Source organism: Salvia hispanica, chromosome 2 (assembly GCF_023119035.1).
Source record: "Salvia hispanica cultivar TCC Black 2014 chromosome 2, UniMelb_Shisp_WGS_1.0, whole genome shotgun sequence".
In the NCBI taxonomy this organism is placed as follows: Eukaryota; Viridiplantae; Streptophyta; class Magnoliopsida; order Lamiales; family Lamiaceae; genus Salvia; species Salvia hispanica.
The window spans coordinates 5,979,257-5,999,821 of NC_062966.1; the positions used below are offsets into that span (position 1 = coordinate 5,979,257).

Sequence of the window (20,565 nt, forward strand, 5' to 3'; positions counted from 1 at the left end):
GAATGTTGAGATTCTCTTAGGAATCCTATATCTACACATTGCTTGGAACATTTTAGCATTAGAAGTTCCATGAAAAGGTTTATACCTTTCAAGATGAAATTGTCTTGTCTTTAGTCAAGTGTCGTTTGACGCTTTATGAGATCAAGAATTATGAGACTAGTTTCGGAGATAGTTGTCTCATGTATGCTATAATGTGTACTAAGTTTGATATTAGTTGTGCTTATGCATGAAAAGCGTATACCATATTAACCATGGCAAAGGACTTTGATTGAGGTAAAGAGTATACCATAGTGCTTGAGAAAGACTAATTGCTATACTCTAGTTTACCAGTCATTCATGTAATGTCCTTGGGGGCTGACTTAGTTTTATGACTAATCAGTGATCGAGTAAGTCATCCCCAGAATATTTGTTTACCTTAGGAGTATATTCCTAATAGCTTTAATCGAAAGTTTGAGTATGCCTATGAGTACTAAATTTGGTTGTGATTACTCTAGTGAAGGCTAACTCAAGGGACACGCGAGCTAATAAAGCTAAGCAATCACATAGAGAGATGAAATTAATTAAAGATCAAGTACGCAGCAAAGACATTATGGTGGAAAAGATATGATCAAAGAACAACCAAGCAGATTTTTCACATAAAATGCCTTTGTGGCAACATGTTCAAACATGATCCATTGAATGGTGGTTCGATATATCTAAGTACCAAGACCTGCTTTGTGTATAAGTGGGAGAGTTTTTGGCAGTGGGTATACTCGAAAGCATGTTTTAAGTATAACTGGGAGATTGTTAGGTTTGGTATACTGAAAGCATGTTTCGAGCAAGTTTCGCGCGAATAGAATCTTGCTTGTATACGAAAAACTCTAAAATCCACTTTTAACCCGATTTAGTATTATTCGAGTAGTTTTGCACGAATAGAATCAATATATTATTACATTGTGTTTGCTTGTGCATTTATAAGATGTTTTATGAACATTTAAATGTATAAGAAGCAAGCAAAGTCTAAGTCTTTTGCTTAGTAGACTGGTTGTGTGTGACGTCCACTTTAAGGTAAGACAGTCGGTTCTATGAAATGTTTTGCAAAAGAAAAAGAAGAATTTCACAACCCGAGATAGGCTTAGACTACCTATCGTGAAAGGTTGCAATGTCAGTCCGATTATTTCTAAGCCTTTCTGAAATAAGATGACGTTTGTGTGGTATAGCATTGAATGGATCTAACAGCAAGATGTGTCTTTATGCTATCTACTGAAAGACTAGGTCTTGATAAAATACTATTTTTTAATCTACATACGTTAGCATTGAGCACACGGTATTGATTATACACTACTTTGACTTATCAAATGGTGCGGGTTTTTCGCAACCCAATAATCCTGATATATTGGGTAGTGGTGATTAATATATAGTGGTGCTAGGATTGCTATTATGTTGAATCGTGCGCGAGGTCAGTCTTGTTTGATAATGTTCTCAAGAGGAGCTCGAACAATTTATTATTCAGAAAAACTGGCCAGTTGGAGTTTTATCACTCTATGAATAATAAATAAGTGTTTCTTGCTAAGTCCACTCTTAGAATTAATAAGATGTTAATTAATTAAGTCCATAGCAGACATTAATTAATTAATGGACATTTATATCTTAAGCGCGGGAAATAAATAATATAAATAACGGAAACCCGGATTACTTGTACTTTCGGATTTGGATGGGGAGTGCAATATTATTTCTGTACTGGCTGCTCGTAATATTCCAATTAAAAGTTATATTAAATTGGAGTTCAATTTAATTAGTAAAAAGCTAATTGGATGAGCTCATATCCAAAACCTTCCATAGATCCCTGACTGAGACCAATATGAACTTAATATAAATAGGAGAATAAAGGAGACAGAAAAGACAATGATTTTATTGAAAATAGCGTCCATTCTCCTCTTTCGTAAAGGGACGATTTTTTTCTTTTATTTTCTCCTCTGTGAGATTTTCAGCTCCTCCTCCGTGAGGAATTTTCTGTCTTCTTTATTCGAGTCCTAGTAAGTTCGGAAACCAGTCAGAAGATCCGTGGTCTAGTATTGAAGATCATCACGGGGAGAAGGCGCAAGCAATCGACGATTCTTTGGAGAATCAAATCGGTAACTCTAAACCGTAGAAATCATGTTTAGGATTTATATTTTCTAAGCATGAATTATTTGCGTTCTAGCATGCAATTATTTGTTTAACATGTGAATTGATTAATCGCATAATCGGTCAAATAGATCTACGTATCTGATTTATTTGTTTTGTACAAGTCTTCCGCTGTGCAAGGGGCACCAAACCCCATCAATTACCAGATTGTCAATGTGGTGCTTCTCCATACTCAACCGTGCCATCAACGAATCATCTATTCTTCCGAAACTCATGTTCTTTAGGGAGAAATCTTTGATGCCCCATGTAGCAATACTTCCCGCCGTGTTTCAATCTAAGAGAATGTGTTTCTTTGTTACAAACTGGGCATGCAAATTCACCTTGGGTACTCCATCCATCCAGAAAAATATGCATATCCTGGAAAATCACTAATTGTCCATAACAATGAAGCGCGTAATAGGAAGTTTCTTTTATGAGGCATCGTATGTTTCAACTCCTGCTTCCCACAAATCCTTTAGATTTGCAATTAGCGGTTGCAAATAAATATCAATATTATTCCCAGGGGGTGATGGACCGGGAATCAATAGCGATAACATAAGATAAGGCTCTTTCATGCACATCCATGCAGGAAGATTATAGGGAAATAATATGACAAGGCCATGTGATGTGTGACACACTAATATTTTTTATGGTATTAGTTCCATCTGATGCCAATCCCAATCGAACATTGCGAGATTCCTGAGCAAAACCAGGATGCAAGGTATCAAATGTGTTCGATGCTGGGGAATCGGCAGGGTGTCTCATATACCCATCCTTCATACGAATTTCAGCATGCCATCTCATGTGAGATGTCGTCTTTGTAGACATTAACAATCTTGCAACCTCGGTTTGAGTGGAAAATACCAGAATACCTTTTGAGCAATCTTTCTTTTCTCACCTGTGGGATCTGCATCTGAAGTACGCCATCTTAGCTGATGACATGTGTCACATGAGATTCGCCTTTCATTTGCCCCCAATACAAAGTGCAATCATTTTGACAAGCGTCAATTTTTTGATAACCAAGTCCTAGTTCTTGCATCAATTTTTCGGCTTCATAGTAAGACTTTGGTTGATCAATCATGGCATCTGGAAAAGCTTCTCTCAATAATTCCAAAAGCATATCAAATACTTTATTGTTCAAACTCCCAATACACTTTAAGTGCAACAAACGGATTATGAATGATAGTTTTGGGAATTTATCACATCCTTCAAACAATGGTTGTTGTGAACCATCAATCAACTTATAAAATTCTCTTGCTTCTCCATTAGCAATTTCTGCATCCATTTGAGATCTTGTATGTTCTTCGGTATATCCATCTTCATTTGGAACTCCAAAGGCATCATGAACTTTACCTTGCATATCATCATCACCCAAAGTATTATGTTGATTGTCACACCTAGATGAGCGACTACTAGGAAGTTCTCCATGAGCTATCCATTGGGTGTACCCTGGAATAAATCTGTTGACCTTCAAATGTTCAAATGCCTCATCTCTACTCACGGATATACTGATCCCACAACGTTTGCATGGACATAATATCTTATAATTCATGCTTGCATTGCGAAAAGCATAGTCCAAAAAATATTCAAGTCCATTTTGGTATTCCGTTGTGATTCTTGACTTTGTCATCCAACTTCTATCCATATTGTTTTAATATATTCCACCAAGCCTATATATATATATTAATATAAATATAGATAACTTAGTAAATTAGAAAATGGATTGTAAAATAACCAAAAAAGAATATGTAATCATCTTTATGTTGCAAGATTAGTCATGTTCAAATAAATCAACCAACAGATATGAAATTCATTAGCACACTATGTGCACAAAATCTACTTGTGTGCATTCCATAACAAAAACACTAAAATGACATAATTATCATCTCATTAAGCACAATAGACATTGTTCCGTTTGCCTATTTATTTTTGAACTTATGAGGACCACAAAAGCAATGTATGTTAGGATGTGTTTCATGTATAATTCTAGTAATTTTGTTTAGTCAAATTTCTCCGTTTTCCTTGAACAAAAATTCTGGTGGCTCTAAAAAATTTAGAGAGAAAAATTTAGACTATAGCGCAAATGAATTATGGTTGATTTCAGATTGAGCTTCTAGAATTCAAATATGCATAGAACATTAATTAGCAAGGAAACTCTTGTGCAAAAAAAAATACAAAAGCCTAAATTAATTAGTAGGATAGGTAATATTTTTTATGATTCAAGACAAGATAAAGATGAGATGCTGACCGGTGAAAGAGAAGGCAAAGAACAACAATGGCGCAACGAAAGAGAGCGCACTCGAATAAAGAGATTGAATATCTTTCGGACTCAAATGGAGAGAGGTGTGGAGAAGGATACCAACAGCTACAGTAGAGAGAGATTTAATTTCTGGTAAAATACCTAAGATAATGAAAACTAAGAGTAATATATGAAAACTAAGAGTAATATAACTTTTTATTAAGGTTTTGCACACACATCAAACTCTGCATTCCTATAAAATCTAATAGAAAATATATAAATATTGACAACTTAGCAAATTAGATAATGAATGATAAGATAAACTACTAATTTATTGATGCAGTAGAATATATGACTTGGTGGCTAAGAAAGTTATATTTTGGATTTTATTTATTTCCTAGTTGGTAGAATTAGTAAATGGAAAATATTAATTGTTTTCCTTCTACAAATTAGGTTTTTCTTTTTGCTTATTTTCTTTATAGTTAATTTTGCTTATAATCTTTTTAGTTATTTTCTTTCCATAAGTTTAGGATTTCTCTTTGCCTATATAAAGGCCTAATTGTTGATCTTAAGGGACAGACTTTTGAATATATAATTTTGCATTGAGTTTTTATACTCTGAAGTTCTCAATTTAGTTGAGTTCTTTTTATCTACCAGTTAAGTCATTCTCATAATTTCTTCGCTCATTTGCATTATTTGGTATCACGATCCAGGTTGATTATCAATGGTTGAACGTAGACATGGCGGCAGACGTGGCGATGCTCGTGGTGGCGGTCGTGGCGGGGGACGTGGAGATCTCCCAAATGAAGAGGTTGCACGACAGCGTGATCTGCGCGACATCGGAGACCTCCAGCGCGAGATCGAGAACGGTGATCTGCGACAACAGGTTCGAGACCTACAACGACGATTGGCGCAACTGGAGAAGCGTCGGGGGAAATCCAACCCGATGAGATCTATTGCGCCGGAGCGTTGTTCGATGGACGATCCATTATTCAGCGACATCTTTACATCATATGATGCGGATGAACCGTCGAAGAATTGTACCAGCAATATATTTTCGATGCCGGTGTATGATACGCCCGTATACGACGAGGATATATTGTTGATGCCGGTGTATGATAAGCTCGTATACGACGATGATATATTGTCGATGCCAGTGTACGACGAGGATATATTGTCGATGGCGGTGTATGATAAGCCCGTATACGACGATGATGATCTCACTGATTCTGTTGTTGCTGCATCATCATCGAGGTTTGCACCTACAAGCAAATATTTTGTGTCTTACTTTGCTAAAGATCTGAGTGCTTCACTGTCAATATCTCTACCCACAACCAAACATGATGTTGTTGTTGGTTTTGATGAGAAGTTTGTTATCAGAAATAATTTCTTAGATAAAGAGAAGTTGGGCAGCAAGGTTGCAGAAATTGACTGGAACTTCAGTGGCTATGGTGGCATAGATGAAGGTTGTTATGATGATTGGAGCCTTGACTTAATTATAGCTCATAAGGTTCTGGACATTGAAAATGTTCCAAGGTTTTCTCATTCTATGATTCTTGAAGGTGGAAGCATTCAGTTTGTTGGAGAAGCGATGTGCCTTACAACAGAAGAGTGCCTAAACTACAAGGAGGTTGTAGAAGGCAATGGTGGTGGATTTGGGAGTGGAAAGAGGGGAAGGCTGAAGGGTTCGAAGAATAGGAAGATATTGCAAGTTAGTCATACTAAAAAGAGGAAAAAGAGAAGACGTATGAAAAATTGGGCAGAATGGGTTGGCATTATGATTAATGTAGTTGGAGAAATTTTGAATGGGTTAAGATGCTATTTCAATAAAGCAGACTCGAGGATTGACTTGAGGACGAGTCTTTTTTAAGAAGGGGAGTATGATGCAGTAGAATAAATGACTTGGTGGCTAAGAAAGTTATATTTTGGATTTTATTTATTTCCTAGTTAGTAGAATTAGTAGATGGAAAATATTACTCCCTCCGTCCCGCTTTAGCAGTCCCGGTTGAGCAATTTTGAGCGTCCCGCTTTAGGAGTCCCGGTTGGAGTCCCGGTTGAGATAACTCACTAAAATCTATACAAAAATCATTTCCTCACAGCTTAATATAAAAGCCAATTAAAAAAAAGAAACCTTTCACCTTCCTCTCATTTCCATCGCTCATTTCTCTCTCTCTCTCTGTTTGTCCACCCCCTTCCAAGCGAACTCTGGACCAGATCCGCCGCCATCCCAAAGTTTACTCCTTCCTCCCTCATGCTTAAATGGGAATCCTAAACCCACAATTTCCAGAAACTACCTTCTCCACGTTCATCTCCGCCGCCAACACCACCATCTCCGCCGATCAATTGTTCATTCGACCAAAGCTATGGGTCGATTGAGAGTGTATTCGTGGGAGAAAACGGATTGCATGGCTACCGCCGTACCTGAAACTCAGTTTCTATGTGAACCCTAGCTGCTCCCCTCTCCCTCCGCTCTCTCTGTTGGCTGATTTGTCAATTCGTTCTTGAAACACCACTGAGGCACAAGAGGCTCGGTACACCGTGGTTTATGGCCATTCAATTCTCATCTTTTTTAAAGCTCATCTAAATCTGTGAGTATGATTTTCAATTCTATGCTTTTTGAGGGATTGGCCTTTGGCCTTCCCTATGCTGAAAAATTGCAACCTTTCTGGTGTTTTGTGTTTAAGCCACCCCCATCTTTTTGGGTTTGGAGGCTTATACACTATCGAGTGATTGTTCTGCCTTGGTGGTTTTTTGGTTTGGTGTTGTTTTGGTTACTGCATGTGATGTTTATGTGATGGTTAATTTGTTGGAGTGTTTTGGTTAATGTCTGTGATGTTTATGCGTGATGGTTAATTTGTTGGAGGATGAATACTTACCCAATGATGAGATTTCTCTGAGGGAACCTAGTTTTTTGCATTGTGCTTCATGATTGTTGATTGCTTGCTGCATTTTGGTTCCTGTTGCTTACCCAATGATGAGAATGCTCTGATGGGATTCATGTTATTCAAAAAGTATGCATTACTTAGATGTTCCTTACATATCCAATGCATTACATTAAAAAAACTAAAGCAAAAAACCAAATGCAGCCTGAGTGATCACTGTCCTAGTAGCCAAATGCAGTGGCCAGAGCCCCAATGTCATAGGAAGAACCATCATTATTCTGAGGCAGTGCTAGGTACTCCAACACATCCCTCACCACCCTTTCTTCCACCTCCAGCACATTGGGTAAAGCCCCGATTCTTTCCAGCCTATCCTTGTTCATGTGGGGTATTTTGTAATTGTTCCCACCTTTCACCTCCAGGATCTCTGTGAGCACACTTTGTAATGTGAGGAATACTTTGTTAAGTGTCTGCGGTGTCAACTCTTCATAAGCCTCCCTCACATTCTGCAACAATTCATCCACATTGTTGCATGGTTTCTTATCCTTCAATGATTGAATAGCCCTAAAAAAACTAAGATCCAATATGTTTGTGTCTGGGGAATTAGGTGGCTGACAAATCAATTGGATTTTGAATCCATTTGAGTTGGCAGCTTCTTCAAACTGTGGATCAGTCGTGCTTATGTGTGGTTTTGCATTATCTTGTTGAATGTAAATCTCTTTACATGCACTTGTGGGCCATTTGGAATGAATGGCTGGTATAATCTGTACAATGTGAGTAATGGTTACCTAAATGATGACCTATGATGAAATTTTTCTGATGGTCTGATAGGGTAAATATGAACATACCTTGGTGATGAGCCACTCCCTTGTCATTTCTTGTGTCACTGCTGGAATGGGCTTTGTCTCTAATGTACCTCTTGGTCTGTTCTTGGAACTCCTCTTTGCTGGTAGAATTTCTGTGAAAGGAAAAATGCCTAACTTGCCATCAAAAAGTGTTTCCCCATTTGGGCCAAAATGTGGCCTGCTAACAGCACACCACATGACTTTGGTTATGAATCTCTTTGATTTGCATGATCTATGTGGCTCTTCCTCATCGGGCAAGAGGTAGTACCTATCTGCACTTTTTGTCAAGTAGAACCACTTTTCATCTATGTGAACTACATTGCGCATTTCATTATATGCAACCTTACCTGCACTACTAATGTTTGGCTGAAGCTGACTGAGGCACCATTTCAGTCTTGCCAACTTATTTACCTCAGTTAAATGTGGCTTAACTGCACTAGTATGGGGCTTAAGTTGTCCCTCCTTTACCCACCTACAAATTGTCATTTTGCTAACTCCAAGCTTTGGTGCCATCACCCTATAGGTGGATCTTTCAAGAACAGATAGTGTTCTAACCCTTTCTTCGTCAACTGTTGTCTTTTCTCCACGTTTGTAGCCTTTAACTTTTCCAACCATGTGTGCAGGTTCTCCATTCTCCATCATCGCTGTGGCTGCCTTCCAAAGTCTGGAAATGGTCTTCCTATTGACACCAAAAGCTTCGGCTGCCTCATACACTGCTCCTTTTCGAAGAACACCACCTTCGCTGTTCTTGAGTAGATGCTGCACAATATTGTTCTTCATGTTGGTGCTCAAGTATTGATTCACCCGCTGCTGCTCCATTCCCGATGATGAATTTTTTCTGAGGGAATCCTCTTTTGAAGTTACTGCAGTTTTAGATTATGTTGATGGTAATGGTAGTTGTAAGGACTAAATGAAGGTGATGGATGTATTTATAGTGTGTATAATGTTGCTGTAATTTGATTGTAAAACTTCAAATTTTCCTCTTAAATTTTCAAGAGGGAAATTTCCCAAAATGTATTCCCTCCTATTTTTTGTTAATGAAAATTTTGAAGTTGGATTTGAATTTAATCCTCTTTTGTTGTTCAGCGGGTTTCGAATTTTGGTGTTTACAGAAATTAAAAAGTCATTAATGTTAATATTGCTAAAAAGGAAAAAAAAAATTAATCTAATGAATGCAAATAACAGCCGAAAATAAGCATTAAAAAAGTGTTTAAGTGTAAAATTGTTAAAAAGGTGGGTCCCAACATCCACTACAATATTTATTTATTACTTACTCAAACTCTTCTTAAAACATGAGTCCAACTGAACCAGGACTGCTAAAGCGGGACGGAGGGAGTAATTGTTTTCCTTCTACAAATTAGGTTTTTCTTTTTGCTTATTTTCTTTATAGTTATTTTTGCTTATAATCTTTTTAGTTATTTTCTTTCCATAAGTTTAGGATTTCTCTTTGCCTATATAAAGGCCTGATTGTTGATCTTAAGAGACAGACTTTTGAATATATAATTTTGCATTGAGTTTTTATACTCTGAAGTTCTCAATTTAGTTGAGTTCTTTTTATCTACCAGTTCAGTCATTCTCATAATTTCTTCGTTCATTTGCATTATTTATTCTCACAACAAGCAGTTAAGATATTCATTAGTGAAGTAGCTGGGAATAAAATTATATGACAAAAGCCTAAATTAATTAGTAGGATATGTAGTATTTTGTATGATTCAAGACAAGCTAAAGATGAGATGCTGACCTGTGAAAGAGAAGGCAAAGAACAACAATGGCGCAACATCCCTTCACGCGAAAGAGAGCACACACGAATATAAGAGATTGAATATCTTTCAGACTCAAATGGAGAGAGGTGTGGATAAGGATACCAACAGCTGCAGCAGAGAGATTTAATTTCTGGTAAAATACCTAAGATAATGAAAACTAAGAGTAATATAATTTTTTATTAAGGTTGTGCACACACATCAGACTCTACATTCCTATCAAATCTAATAGAAAATATATAAATATTGACAACTTAGCAAATTAGATAATGAATGATAAGATAAACTACTAATTAATTCTCACAACAAGCAGTTAAGATATTCATTAGTGAAGTAGCTTGTAATAAAATAATATTCAGTTATATGTAAAAAGAACTAATGGAAATAAAATAACAAAGAAGCAATCCTCTTAAGGAGGCAGTGGCGGACTGTCGTTCACAAAATCTGATCCCTTGGAGGTATTTATATAAAATTACAAAGACTCCTAACTGATAGAGACACTGCAAATTAAAATCTTTGGCTAAGAAGAATAATTGAATAACAAAAGGATAAACTAAATCTAAAAGATTACTACTATTACTACTTAAACATAATCACAAGAACTCCTACTAATAAGAACATTGAAATAAATCTACTAATAAATCAAATCTAAAAGATGATAGTGGATATTCATTCTTCTTAATCGATATCAAACAAAACAAAATGTCATAATTAAAATCAAGCTTTATTGTACCTAGATCAACCATTCAACAACATTACATTTATTTGATTATACAATAATCGGTTGAATGTGATTGAGAAACTCACATGCAATAAAAAGTTGTAGGAAAAAAATAATTATCATAAAAATTTTTATAAAAAAGTTATAGAAACAAAATTTAATTGACAAGCTAGGATTTTTATTGGAGGGATATAGGATCAAGGAGAGATGATACCTGAGAGAAAAGACAAAGCACAACACTGTCGTGGCGACAAGAAAACCCTTCGGCCGAGATAGCACACAAGAAGAGAGAGATGGGATTACTCGAATAGACTGGAAGGAGTCCGGAATGATAGAGCCGCAGGGATGAGAACGACAAGATCGGAGAGGTGATCAAGAGAGATTATTTTGTACTGTAATTTTGATAATTTGGTGAGGTGATACCGCAGCAGCAGTGAAGTACGATTGTGATTCTGGTAAATTAGAATGTGTTACGGAGATTCTGTTATGGCTCACCCAATTGGTGTGAGTAAATTGCAAATTTATAATGATATGCTAAAACTTAAATCAATAGTCATACAATTATGAATTTAATAACTCATCCCTAATTTATGAACGTGCTTTTAATTTTTTAATAATGATTAAAGTAATTTTTAAAAGTTTAATCATTAATATTTTCTAAAAATAGTTGTTTGTAATTAATTTTTTACTTTTTAAATTTAACTTTTTATACAAACCTATTTTTATTACGTATAATAGGATTGTTTTTATTGTACTGATATTGTATAACATTGAGATCCAACTAAATCATTAAAGGAATCAATTTCTTGATTTTTCTTATTATTTTATTAACTACTTACTACTTTATTTTTTGAATCCATATAAAAGTTTTCTTTAAAAGACAGTAAACTAATCGGTTAATTATTAAATCTAAAAACTAATCGGTGGATATAGTCATATAGATGTGTACGCTTAGTTTATTTTATATTCTATTTAATCTAAAATCAGATCATATTTTTTCTCTATACCCATTTTTATTGTCTATTTAAATTTATATCTAAATTTAGGCTTAATATTTAATTAGCATTATAATCATAACTCATAAGACACGTAATAACGAGGTTTATAAAATTTAGTAGTAAAAAAAAGTAGTTACAAGTGAAAAATGAGTCTCATTTAATTATAAAAAAAAATTTAATGAAAATATAAAGTGACTAATTTAATAGACAATCTAAAATGTAAAATCAAAACTAGTTATGAATGGTACTCCAAATTTTAGAGTCATGTATAAAAACCAAAAAGCAATAACATGCAAAAGTTCACAAATACGATAACTATAAAAATTTATGTATATTTTATGCTCAAAACAATTCCAATGAAATATTACTCCACTATTTAATGCTTCTGTTTCGGTGATTCTGTTAGGACGTAATTGACAGTAGTAGTAAAAGCAATTGAATAGCTGTATATGAAGCCCATTATTCAATATAAAAATGTAAAAAAGGCCTACTTTGGGAGAAAAGGACAAAGTGCAAATTGAGAACTATACAAGGATATTAATACTCAAATATTTTCATTTTCTATTTAAATTTGTATCTTAATTTAGGCTTAATATTTGGCACTATAATCATAAGACACGTAATGGAAATGTGATTAAGTTAATCTTCTTTTGACACTTATTTTAAAATGCAGCAATAATAGATATTAAAAATGTCATGAAACGTTAATGTAATGACTAGATATATATATTGACATAGGGGCATGTTAGGGTGCCACCACCCCTTAAAATAACACCATACCACAATTCCTAACCAATCATTTGTACACGTGGACGAATAATAAGCTGCCACGTGGCCAAAAAAAATCTGAAAAAAGACGGTCAACAATTTGCTGGTCTTTATCCAGCAATATTTCTTGTCCAGCAATATCCGACACACTATACAACAATCTATAGATTGTTGTGTAATGTTTGTAATATTGTTGTGTAGCGTTTATAATATTGCTGTATTAGTGGTGTCACGGTGTCATTTTAAGAGGGGTTGTCATTTTAACACAAACCTATTGACATATTTTATAAAGTGCCATATTGAAAGTGTGAGGAAAGCTCATTTTTTTAGTAGCAAGCGTCGGCGTCGCCGGCTGTTGACTGTATACTCCGAGGAGTCGATCGGAAGAAGAACCTTTGCGGTGGTTATGCGAGCGAGACGCAGCGCCAGGTGTAGATTCGAGGGGCATAGATTCGTCGCCGCTGGTCTTCTTCGGAGTAGTGGCAGATTCGCCGCTGGTTTTCTTCGGAGTAAGGACAATATTTAGATTTTGGGATTTCTTGGGAAGCCAGGGGCTCGTGGCTGCTTCTGCAGTAGGAATGGACTCTACGCGAAGTTCTTCGGCTGGTAGGATTTTTTATTTTGATTTGTGCTGGCTTTGTACAAATCAATTAGATTTGAGATAGTCTCGATCAATAGCTCGAGAGTGTGTATTTGACTGACCTTCATTTGAGGCTTCTTGTTGATTTTCTGCTCTGGTATCATCTTAAAGATGGTAATCGAGAGATGTATAGAAAGATTGATAAGGCATAGTTGATGTAGAGAGTAGATAGAAAAATGTTTGTATTTTCTTGTATGTTTGAGATGTCTCGTTAAGCTAGTATTTATAGGGAAATATGAGATTCTTTAACTACACCAATAAATACATTTTGGAACTTGACAATACTAGGAACTTGTTTTTCCGACACAACCCTATACATAACTAAACTATTCAAATATTTTATCTATAATTAGTACTTATACAAGTAACTTGTTTTATAGTAAATCACACCAATAGAATCACATAGTTATACTTTGTTTGATCAATATTAATATTATCATTTCCAATTGTTAGATCAGATTTCATATTTTAGTGAGGAAGAACGATGAAGGAATAACATTTTCATTCTTTTTTTATTTATTGTGCTTATAAATACAAGATTAAATTTCATTCCTATTATTCATTTTATTATCATCTTCAATTCATTCTCTCGTTATTCCATTTCACTAAACCGTCTTTAGTCTAAAAAAAACAATCTTCTTTAATTTAATTTGTTGAATTGTTTTCAAGATATGAATATTCATAGTAATTTAGCTAGTATTTCACAAAATAGAAGAAAGTAGTAGTACTATATACTACTCCCTCCGATCCATAGTGATGTCATTTTGGTACATTTCATAGTAGCGAAGTCATTTCCTTTTTTAGCAAAAGTCAACACATTTATTCTCACTTACTTTACTCTCTTACTTTATTCTCTCTTCATCTCTCTATCTTTTTCATTTCATACTCGGCCATCCACAATGGGGCGGAGAATGCGACGCCCTAAGCCCCGCCCTGTGGGCTGCCACATCAGCATTTTATCCTCCGCCCTTTCCACCTGCAATGGGGCGGACTATTGCGACGCCCTAAGCCCCGCCCTGTGGGCTGCCACATCAGCATTTTATCCTCCGCCCTTTCCACCTGCAATGGGGCGGACTATAGGTTGCCCTAAGCCCTGCCCTAAGTATTTTATTTATTATTTGAATATTTAAACACTACAATATTTATTTTTTATGTTTGCAAACATATCAATTAGCAAGAATAAATATAAAAACACTATAAATTAAAGGCAAGTCCTAATGTCAATATTTATTTTTTATTTTTTATTTTTTGTGCTTGCAAAAATGAAAAATTGTCGGAATTCATTATTGAATTAATTGAGAAATTGAGATGAGGAAGAGAGTGGAGTGAAAGGTGTGAAATGAAGTAAAAATATTGGTGATATATATAGAAGAAAATACAAAAAAAATTAAAAATAAAAATAAAAATGTGTGCATCCTCCGCCCTATAGCCCGCACCCCCTGCAATGGCAGACTAAGGGGCGGAGGATAGGCCGGAGGATGCATCCTCCGTGTCATCGTCCGAGGATGATGCATAGGGCACGGAGGATAAAATGTGCATAGTCCGTGGTGCTGCAGTGGTGGACTAAGGGGCGGAGGATGCATCGTCCGTCGCATCCTCCACCCGGCCCATTGTGGATGCTCTTAGGGTATCCACAATGGGGCGCCCTATGCGACGCCCTAAGCCCCGCCCTATGCACCGCCACATCAGCATTTTATCTCCGCCCCTTCCACCTGCAGTGGGGCGGACTATAGCCCGCCCTAAGCGACGCCCTAAGCATTTTACTTCTATTTTGTATTTATATTTTTATGTTTGCAAATGTAAATAAAAATAAACAAATAAAATCAACACAATTAAAGGAAAATTCTAAATTTACTTAATTAAAAAAAAGTTACAAAATAAGAAAAAAAAAAACACTAAATACAAAAAAAATGAGGCTAGTCTAGAGTAGTCCCAACTTGCGGCTGAGGCCATCGATCATCCGCTGGATGCCTTCGATTTGAGCCGGGTTGGTCGCCTGCATGAGGGCGGTGTGCGCGTCCAACAACGTCCTATAGTCGGAGGAGGCCGCCAAATCTGAGTAGGCATGGGCCGCAGTCGAAGTCGCGGACGGCGTCGAACTCTGGGTCGGCGACGGGGCCTGGTCAGGCGGCGCGGCGGATGAGGATGTGGCCTTGCCCTTGGCCTTGGCAGCCTTGACGCCAGGGGGACGCCGGGAGGACATCGGTGTGTCGGAACTCTCATCCTCGAACACCGGATTGTTAGGTCCATTGGAGACGCACCGCTATCGCTACTTGTATAATCAGCGAAGGTGCGCTTCGACGCCCTCCGACTCGCCGCCGTCGATGGGGGAATCACACCACCAACGAACTTTTGCTTGTCCCTCAAGAGTGCCCAGGACTGGTAGTGCTTTAAATCGTCGTACAATGAAATGTACAACTGCATCGCTTTGTCCCGCACATCCGCGAGACTCTCGCCACTGCCCTGCTCCCTCTCGCACTTCTCGTACTCCCCCGCAAACAAATTTACATGCTTCTTCATTTGATCCATGTACTTACGGAGCTGCTCCTTGTGGCGCTTGTAGGCGTACGCCAGATTGGCCGCGTTGTATTTCTCGGTGATGCGCTCCCAATACGCAGTCACCTTCTGGTTGTTGGCGTACACCGGATCCTCCGAAACATCAATCCAACATCTCATCAAGATGATGGATTCGGTGTCGGAGTAGGTCGTCCTTCCCGGGGCGAACTCTTCACACACCTCCGTTGAAGGCAACTTCTGGGCTCGTGCCTTGGTCCGCTTCTTCTTGATGGCGGACCCAGACGTAGCGGCGGCGGCGGCAGAGGGGCGGTGGGGAGAAGGCTCCATGTCGGACAGCCCATACGAGTCGGTGCTGAAATCGGGATCGTACTCGGTGTTGGTGTCGAATGGCCGGTATTCATCGGGTTCTGTACCCAGCCATTGTGCACCACCGAACATCGGACTATTTGGATTTGGGTAATCTCCGGAATCCATTTTGCTTGAAATGTAGAAAATGTAGTGTGAATTTGAGAGTGAAGAGAGTGAAAAATGAAGTGAAAATGAGAGGTGTATATAGGTTTTGAAAATTTAATAAAATTAAAAAAAAAACAGAAACGCATTGCATCGTCCGTCGCATCGTCCGTGTCGTCCACAGTGGCGGACGATGGGGTATCCTCCTCGCATCGTCTGCGGACGATGTATCGGGCATGGACGATGGTTAACCCATCGTCCGCACCATTGTGGATGCCCTTATTCTTCCTTTACTTTACTCACTTAACACATTTTTTCTTAAATCGTGTGTTGAAAAGAAACGCATCTACTATTATGGAACGTGGGATTATTATAACCAATAATTATTAAAACACTCCCGCCGTCTTCAAAAATAGATTTATTTTGTACTACTCTTTTTTTTATCATCCCTCAAAATTAGATCAAAATCTAAATATGGAAAGTTTTTAATCAATTACACATTTCTAGTAATGTGTTCTAGTACTAATTTTTATCGTCTCCCAAAATCAGATTAAAGTCTAAATCTGGAAAGGTTTTAATCAATTACACACTTCTAATATTGTGGACCTCACAATCAACTAACACGATTCCACTATATATTTCCTCTCTCTTTTACTTATTTTCATCTCTCTTATTTTATGCATTGCATATTAAAATTTGTATCCTTACAAGTTTGTCCATTTATCGAGGACACCGGTCCCATGAGAGAACAAAAGTGGATAAACAGAAATGGTGATGAGACCGTTGGAAAGGTTTAATAAACCGTTAATTTGACAACTTCCCCCTTTCTCCCACATTTTTGCATCTGACTTTTCTTTATTTCAAAACATTTTCTAATGGAACATTTTTCAGAGATCTGGAGAAATCATGCATGTATTAGCCTTTGTGTAGATGTAGAGAAATATCGGTTTATGAGAAAAAAAGAGTAATTAAATTTTTTTAATTGGACCAAAACTCGAACTTGAGTCCAGGTGAAACCAAATTTATCTATCTTATTTTTTTAATAATTTCTAACATAGAGAAAACAAACATAAACTTTGAACAATACTTGTATAATGGCTGTTCTATTATGTTTAATTTCACGAAGCGAAAACTACCCAACAAAATTCTAAAGAGGGGCCAGGAAACTTCACTGTCATCACTAATGTCTACAGCAGAAGATTTATCAATTTACTTTCTTGCATTGATACATAAATTTACACAAACTGAACAAAAAAACATACCACTACTCTAGAAGTATTTTTTTTTCTAAGAACCCTTCAATCCCAAGCTTATGCTACTCTGTATTACCTTGCTCCCAAAACTGCTGTCCTGCATCATCGCCACGAACTCGCTGTAGTCTATGCGCCCATCCTAAAACAAATAAACAAACAACACAAATTTAATCCAACATTAGTTTCTTTAGAACTAGTATGAGCTGAGAGAATGGGAGGTACGTTGTCTTTGTCGACTTCCCGGATGATGTCGTCCAAGTGGACATCTTCTATTCCGAATTGCTCGCAGACCTGCTGGAGCTCATCCCTTGTGATGTAGCCACTGCCATCTTTGTCGAAATACGAAAAGGCCGCGTATACATGATCCTCTTTCTGCACCTTGTTTAGGTGCAACATTGCTGCCACAAACTCCCGATAGTCTATCGTGCCACTGTTGTCGAAATCAGCCTGCATTGTCAACAAAATCTAGTTAGATCAAAACAACAACTAACCACTCAGACCTGGTTACTAATATACATGATCAAATCAACTTACAGCTTGCATAAGATTCTCTATTTCTGAGTCTTTGAGGTGGGCTCCAACTCTTGATAACCCTTTCTTGAGTTCTTCAAGGGTGATGTGTCCACTATTATCTACGTCGATCATTTTAAACATTTCCTTTAGTCCTGCAATTTCCTCCTCAGATAGGCTCTCGGCAATAACCTGCAGAGTTGAATGGAAGGAATGATATTGCTATAAGCTGTAGTCACTAAAGCGACTAGTATGCAACCACGCTATATATATATCTGATGAAGATTGTATCGGTTCAATTAAATAATGTTCTCCTTGAGATGTGAATAAGTAACACATTCATCCCCTGAGAAAGGGGAGGGGGGAAGAACCGAAGAACTCACTCTGATGGCAATCTTCTTGATCTTGTTCATCGCAGAGAATTGCTTCAGACGACTTAGAACAGCAGAATCAAGAGGCTTATCAGGAGCAACGCCCCCGACTTGTACCCATGGATGGCCTGAACACAACATATTCTTACTTTAATAGGCATTCCACATGTTTTGAATGTGGAAAATCTTATTAGGTGCTAGCATGTAGATAGCCACTTTTCTTTGGAGCCTATCACAAGCAATTCAACAATTTCAACATAGATCAGAGAAGAGTGACATAATATACTTACAAAGAACTTGATGAGCTGTGAGCCTCTTCTTTGGGTCTCGTACAAGCATTTTCCGGACAAGATCTTTTGCACTTTCAGATATGCTAGGCCAGGGTTCGGAAACAAAGTCAAGTTCACCTTTCAAAACCTGCTCGAAAATTCCCTGTTCCGATTCTGAAACAAAGCATACATTAGCATGCTAGAAACCAGATTGCAACTATTAATGGGGATCAAGAATGAATGCTTACCATCCCAAAATGGTGGAACTCCACATAGCAATATGTAGATGATAACTCCCGCACTCCAAACATCACATTCTTGGCCATAATGCTTCCTTAGTACCTCTGGGGCAACGTAGTAAGGGCTTCCGACAACATCAATGAATGTTTCCCCTGAGTAAACAAATTAGAACTTCATCAGGCACAAGATTAAGGGACATAAGTTCAAGGAATTTTCGCCCCTTAGAAACAAAGCATGACTTAAATTTTATTTTGCTCTTCCAATAGTAAGTAGAAAGAATAGAAACTCAATCAGAACATTGATGTATAAACACACTAGTCGTTGGATTTAACGCTAGAGGGTCAAGTCAGAGCCAATGCATAGGCACATCAAGATATTTTTCAAAATGCTACAATGAATACAACAATTATTCTTTCTAAATAGGGGTAACTGCTTTTAAAGTCACCAACTTTCCTTGAATTCCGGTTTTTCCCACGAACTTAAAAAAGTTCGTGTAATGTCACGAACTTTATTGTCGGTTGTCATTTTCCCATGTCACGTTTTCCAGTCTGATTCAAACTGTTCGTTGCCTATTAAGACAATGTCCAAATTCTTTTATTTTACTATCATTATCTTTGTCTTTGAAATAGCTTCGCGTGGGTACCTTGGACGCCTCAATCGGAACTCGGATGAAGAAGTTATAGCCATTTGATGAAGGTTGCGACCTTATACTATCATAATGGCCATAACTTCTTCACCCGAGTTCCGATTGAGGCGTACAAGGTACCCACGCGAAGCTATTTCAAAGACGAAGACAACGATAATAAGATAAAAGAATTTGGACATTGTCTTAATGGGAAACGAACAGTTTGAATCAGACCGGAAAACCTGACATGGGAAAATGGCAACCGACAATAAAGTTCGTGACATTACACGAACTTTTTAAAGTTCTCACGAAAAACCGAAATTCATAGAAAGTTGGTGACTTTAAAAGCAGTTACCCCTTCTAAATAACCTGCTTATTTTTTTGTCAAAATCAGCAAGTGATAACTCAACCTCAAAAAAAGAAGAAGTTGGTATGAGCACCTGGCTTGAAGAAAGCAGAGAGGCCAAAATCAATGGTTTTAAGCGGCGACTCCTCCTGCTGATTAACAAAGAGGAAATTCTCAGGTTTCAAGTCTCTATGCATAACTCCAAGAGAATGGCAAGCTTGCACCACACCAACTATTATCCTAGCAAGCTCAGCCGCCTTCCTCTCGGTGTAGTGCCCCCTTTGAATAATCCTATCGAAGAGCTCCCCGCCAGAGCAAAGCTCCATGACAACATGAACTGCCACAGCATCCTCAAAAGACCCCACAATCGAGATCACATTGGGATGCCCTGCCAAATGGTGCATGATTTGAATCTCCCTCCTCACATCCTCCACATCCTCGGGAGTCGTCAGCTTCCTCTTAGCAATGGTTTTGCAAGCAAACTCCTTGTTCGTCCCCTTCTCGATGCAAAGGAAGGTGGTCCCAAACTGGCCTTGGCCTAGCTTCCTCCCGAGAGTAAACTTCTCCTTCATATTCTCCGTTTTCCGCTGCAGAACAGACTCCATCTTCAGTCCTGCACTGGACACTCTCTTTATGTGTGTAGGCTTGTTCTGCTGCTTCGCTGCATCGCCTTGCTTGTTAGTATTATTAGTATCATTGGTGTTGGTTGTTTCTGGCTTTGGCGGCTGAGTTTCGGGTTTCTTAGGCTCCTGAGGAGCGATGACCATCTGCGTGGGAGGGGTGCTCTGGACAGCGGAGTCAGAATTGACGGAGTTTTCCTTTTTATTACTGCTGCCGACGGAGTCCTGATCCGGCGCCGGAAGGCCGCCCTGCTTAGGCTTCCAGACGGCGGCGGTCATGGATTGGAAGAATCCATTCTTCCCCTCTGTGTTTGGACCTGCGCATGTATTCCCCATCCAAATGCTATACTACCACCGATCTATGGAGAT

At 37.8% G+C, this 20,565-nt stretch overlaps 2 protein-coding genes across 3 annotated transcripts in view; both read right to left on the reverse strand.

Annotated features, from left to right (window-relative positions):
* Positions 1-7,487: 7,487 nt before the first annotated feature.
* LOC125206185 lies at positions 7,488-8,927 on the reverse strand. Its single transcript, XM_048105473.1, has 2 exons — positions 8,112-8,927; positions 7,488-8,027 (listed from the first exon to the last, which is right to left on the reverse strand). The coding sequence occupies exons 1-2, from the start codon at positions 8,925-8,927 to the stop codon at positions 7,488-7,490; spliced, it is 1,356 nt and encodes a 451-aa protein (XP_047961430.1).
* An 8,197-nt stretch (positions 8,928-17,124) lies between these two features.
* LOC125207157 (calcium-dependent protein kinase 20-like) overlaps positions 17,125-20,565 on the reverse strand; it is a 4,002-nt gene continuing 561 nt past the window's right edge. The window contains exons 2-8 of one of the 2 annotated variants that reach the window (XM_048106380.1): positions 19,671-20,421; positions 18,614-18,757; positions 18,387-18,539; positions 18,109-18,224; positions 17,750-17,917; positions 17,438-17,662; positions 17,125-17,354 (exon numbers count right to left, since the gene is read on the reverse strand). In XM_048106380.1, coding sequence (XP_047962337.1) covers positions 17,250-17,354; positions 17,438-17,662; positions 17,750-17,917; positions 18,109-18,224; positions 18,387-18,539; positions 18,614-18,757; positions 19,671-20,421 — 1,662 coding nt within the window. In that variant the 3' untranslated portion in view covers positions 17,125-17,249. Of the gene's footprint in view, positions 17,355-17,437; positions 17,663-17,749; positions 17,918-18,108; positions 18,225-18,386; positions 18,540-18,613; positions 18,758-19,670; positions 20,533-20,565 lie in introns of those variants that run through there. The other variant, XM_048106381.1, reaches the window with a different exon arrangement.

Excerpts from the sequence above, each read along its gene's own strand:
- LOC125206185 (XM_048105473.1), bottom strand. The coding sequence starts at position 8,927 with ATGGAGCAGCAGCGGGTGAATCAATACTTGAGCACCAACATGAAGAAC. Across the intron at positions 8,028-8,111 it reads GGGAGTGGCTCATCACCAAG|ATTATACCAGCCATTCATTC; the intron begins GTATGTTCATAT and ends CACATTGTACAG.